This window comes from Pelodiscus sinensis, chromosome 5 (genome assembly GCF_052426305.1).
Source record: "Pelodiscus sinensis isolate ZL-2025 chromosome 5, ASM5242630v1, whole genome shotgun sequence".
In the NCBI taxonomy this organism is placed as follows: domain Eukaryota; kingdom Metazoa; phylum Chordata; order Testudines; family Trionychidae; genus Pelodiscus; species Pelodiscus sinensis.
This window is the reverse complement of record NC_143056.1, coordinates 130,410,570-130,414,909: the sequence shown is the minus strand read 5'-3', so window position 1 is coordinate 130,414,909 and position 4,340 is coordinate 130,410,570. Positions and strand designations below refer to the sequence as shown.

The 4,340-nt window shown below is 48.4% G+C and overlaps 1 protein-coding gene across 1 annotated transcript; it reads left to right on the top strand.

Annotated features, from left to right (window-relative positions):
* The first annotated feature begins 2,162 nt into the window (after positions 1-2,162).
* On the top strand, positions 2,163-3,113 carry LOC102449836 (olfactory receptor 11L1-like). The gene has a single exon (XM_006120891.3). It carries the CDS (start codon positions 2,172-2,174, stop codon positions 3,111-3,113), a length of 942 nt encoding a protein of 313 aa, XP_006120953.3. The 5' UTR covers positions 2,163-2,171.
* Positions 3,114-4,340: the final 1,227 nt, after the last annotated feature.

Here is a 4,340-nt window from a genome sequence, read left to right as displayed (position 1 = left end):
GCTTCCAAAAGACCGCACCCGCTTTTTCGGAAACTGATCCGAAAAAGTGGATGCGTTCCTTTGACACAGTATCCCGGAAAAACTCTGCAGTCTAGATATAGCTTCAGTGGACATCGGAAACAGCAGAAGGTGCTAGAAACATAAACGTCTTTCTTCCTCCAACTCAATATCTGATGCTAACCTGGGGGCTACAGTGTACGTAGCCTTGTGTCTCTCTTGGGCAAAGGAATTGTTTATTTGATGAAAAATACCATTTTGAATCGACCAGAGCTATGACTTGATAGTACCAAGTTTGATGTGGTTCCTGCCTCCTGACATGGCTCATTATCACCCATCACTTTGTACATGTTGGTTTGATCAAAGCATCCCTGTTACGTACTGTCTTCCTGATCATATCTTTTCAAAGGGGTGGGTGTGTTCCTGTGACCCGTGGGGAATGTTTTTGTACTGCCCTTGCGATGCGGATGCTCTGGAACCACCTGATAACTGGGTATGTTTGTGAGAGGGCTCAGTGCCTAGTGTTTCTTAGCAGTGTGTATTGCTGGAGGATATCAGCCTTGTTCTTGCCAGATACTGTGAGTAGCTCCTATTTCATCCCAGGCTCTGACACAGGAGCTTACGTCTCAGGCTCTCTTCCTACAACAGGGCCAGCTGCAGATTTCTAGTTGCAGAACAAACATACCCTGCATGCATGTTCCTTGCAATGCCTGTGCAGTTTGTTTTAAATTATTCAAGGAAGGAGATTCCCAGGGCTTCTGTGTTACACAGGCTGGCTGTCCAGGGTATCAGGAAATATCCCTGTTCATCTGCTTACATTTTCCTTCCCTCAGATTCAGCCTATAATCCTAGATATGTGTCATCCTTAGGGCTTCCTAAACAATTCCTCACCATCCTCCATGGTTATACCATTAACTATGCGTCTACTGACCCAATCCCAGCTGGTTTCAATCAGCTGTAGCTCTATTGGATGGTACAAAAGGCCCCATACCATAAAAAATAAACTCTGTATTTTTACAGAAAAGACATTGACTTTGAACATGAAAGCTTGAACGTGCTTTGAAAGCTTGGACATTGAACATGAAAGCTTTCATGGTCTCACAGCAAAACGAGAGGATATCATAATTTTATACCATGATTAAGGAAAATGATCTTCATTTTCATATGAATAAATGGGAAAAAAAGTTTGATTAAGTTTGTTAGGGCAATACAAAGTTTATCCAGACTATATATAAAATATTATTCCCATTTAATTTTCATTATGAAACAATGAATTGTTGGGATTTTTCTTTTGTCATACAATTAAAATACAGTGGAGGCTCCTGAAACTCATGGCAGGGGGAGGAGGAAGCCAATACAAATGTATCCTCTTCAAGCTCCACTCAAGCCAAGCCCAGAAGATGGTCACCTGCACGCTCATTCATGTAACGCATAGACAGTGCATGAAACAGAAAGTGGCATGTGCACTGAAATACACAATTTTATGTCTGTACAGATCAAAAGAAGAACGACCACACGAACACTTAGGAAAACGAAGAAAAACAGGAATGAAGGCACTATAGAACTGAGCCTGCTGGATGGTAAACAAAAGATGGCAGCCGTTTGGCTATTACCAGCGAAGAAGGACATGACGTCACTCCTAGAACAAATCCCATACAAGTTTGAGCTTGGCAAGGCTGCTTCATGACACTGCTGCCTCCGACCTCACATTTTTCCCAATTTTATCAGCAATGAGATTGCTTATTTATTTAAATAAACCATGACGCCACAGTGACAATTTTACCACTAGCAGTTGGCCAACAAAACACTGCCCTTAGGAGACTGGTATCAGACTGACTCATAGAAATGCTAATTTTAGAAGTGCAATTATTGGGTTTTTTCCCACCCCTGACCACCCGCCTGTCAATAATTGAACAATTAGTGAAGAGGAAGGATGGGGGAAAGGTGTCTGTGTAACCAGAGGTGTATATTTTTGTGATAGTTGAATGAAAATTTCCAACTTCAATCTCTCTTTTATTATCAAATGATTTTGATACAATGTGAAATGGAGTCAGTTTTTTCTTTTTTAAAGGCCCCTCGTATTGCGAGTTCCTCAGCTGTAGCATAGTTTCTTACACCTTAATCCAGTGTTGCTCGCTGTTCCTCTGAAAGCTACACTGTTGGCCAACGTGAGCATGGACAACCAAACTTCTGTCACTGAATTCCTCCTGCTGGGCTTCACTCTTTCACCGGAGCTTCAGCTCCTCTCCTTCGCCATCTTCCTGGCCATCTACCTCTTCATGCTGCTCGGCAACATGGTGATCATTGCCCTCTCCCAGCAGGAGGCCAGCCTGCGCACTCCCATGTATTTCTTCCTCAGCCATTTCTCCTTTCTGGAGATCTGCTACACCTCAGTCACAGTGCCCCGGCTGCTGGGAGATTTCCACCACGGCCATCGTGCCATCTCCTTCCACGCCTGCATCACCCAGATGTACTTCTTCTTCTTCTTTGGCTCCACGGAGTTCTTCCTCCTGGCTACCATGGCCTATGATCGGTACCTGGCCATCTGCCACCCGCTGCGCTACCCAGTGCTCATGGATGGCCAGGCCTGTGCCCGGCTGGCTTTTGGCTCCTGGGTGAGTGGCTTCCTTACTCCCTTCCTGCCCACAGCCTTCATCTCCCAACTGCCCTTCTCCGGCACCAACCACATCAACCACTTCTTCTGTGACACGGGGCCCCTGCTGAGGCTGTCAACCGGGGACACTCAGGTGGCCAACATCTCGGTTTTCTTGGTGTCGGCGGTGGTGGTGCTCAGCTCCTTTCTCCTGACCCTCACCTCCTACACCCTGATCATCTCTACCATCTGCCGTATCCCGTCGGCCACGGGCCGACACAAAGCGTTCTCCACGTGCACCAGCCACCTCACCGTCGTCACCATCTTCTATGGCACAGTCATATTCATGTATGTTCGTCCAGGATCTGGCCGGGCCTCTGACATGGACAAAATGGTGTCGATCTTCTATGCCATTATCATCCCACTGCTGAACCCCTTCATCTATACCCTGAGGAACAGGGACTTTAAGAGAGCCCTGGTGAAGGCCTTGAGGAGAGTGAAGGCTGCAGGCAGCACCATTTAGGAGGACTGGAGGCCATAGCACCCCTCCCCCTCCTGAATTTTGTACCCCAGGTCTACTCACTTAGCCTAGCCAGAGACAGAGCCCTGAACTGCAGCACAGCGTGCATGTGATACATGATGAATTCAGAAGCTGGGAGCAATTCAGCCTTTCTGGCAGGGAGTTTGTTTATAAACAGAGGCAGGGTAATTAAAGTAACAAAAGGTTTGTCATTCAAGTAAACTAAGGATCCTGAAAGCATTGTCAGGCACTCCAGTCATAAAATGGGAACCGTGTTGGCCTCCGTCGGTCAGTTGACCATGGATGACGTATCCTAGTTCTCATCTTGGTTCGTGTAGAATTGTCTGGGACAGCGTCGTGGACAGCGTCGTTGGTGGCTGAAAAGGCCAATCCGGGACAGGCATTCTTTGCCGCAGAAGTCGCAGCTATAGGTGGTTCCCTGGCTGTTGTTGTTGCGTAACTTCCTGCGGGCTCACTTTTCTTCTGATGCACGCATCATGTTCGTTTCGCCTGACTTGAGCTGTGTGGTCAGGGTGCCCCTCCACTTTGGGCAGTCTGCTGCGAGGTCTTCCCAGGACTGCGTGTTTATGTCGATAGCTTTCATGTCCCTCTTCACGACATCTTTAAATCGCAGGTTCGGGCGCCCTGTGGTTCTCTTCCCAGATGCCAGTTCCCCGTAGAGGATGTCCTTTGGGATCCTCCCGTCCTCCATGCGGCGTACATGGCCAAGCCAACGCAGGCGACGTTGTCAGAGCATGGTGTACATGCTGGGGAAGCCGGCTCGAGTCAGAACTTCGAGGTTGGAGACTTTGTCTTGCCAGGTAATACCCAGGATGCGGCGCAGACCTCGTAGATGGAAGGCGTTCAGTCTCCGCTCTTGTCTCGCGTATGTGGTCCATGTCTCGCTCCCGTACAGCAGGGTGCTGATGACGCAGGCGTTGTACACTGCCATCGTCGGATACTAGCCAGGGCGATGTAATATGGAGGAACAGGCTATTGCCCACGTAGCGGGTCCCCCCTCTCCACGTCGTTGATGGATCCAAAGGAACAGCAGGGCTGCTACAGTTTGGCATCGGCGCCGTCGCAGGAGTTGCCAGAGCGAGGCTGCAAGCAGCGTCGAACTGTCTTAGGGACTCCGACTCCGGATTTTTCCTCGAGGTTTACTCCTGAAGCCTTTTCCATGGAAGAATATAGCCGCAAGGCAGCGGAGGTTTAAAATCAGGGTTTTCC

Excerpts from the sequence above, each read along its gene's own strand:
- LOC102449836 (XM_006120891.3), top strand. The coding sequence starts at position 2,172 with ATGGACAACCAAACTTCTGTCACTGAATTCCTCCTGCTGGGCTTCACT.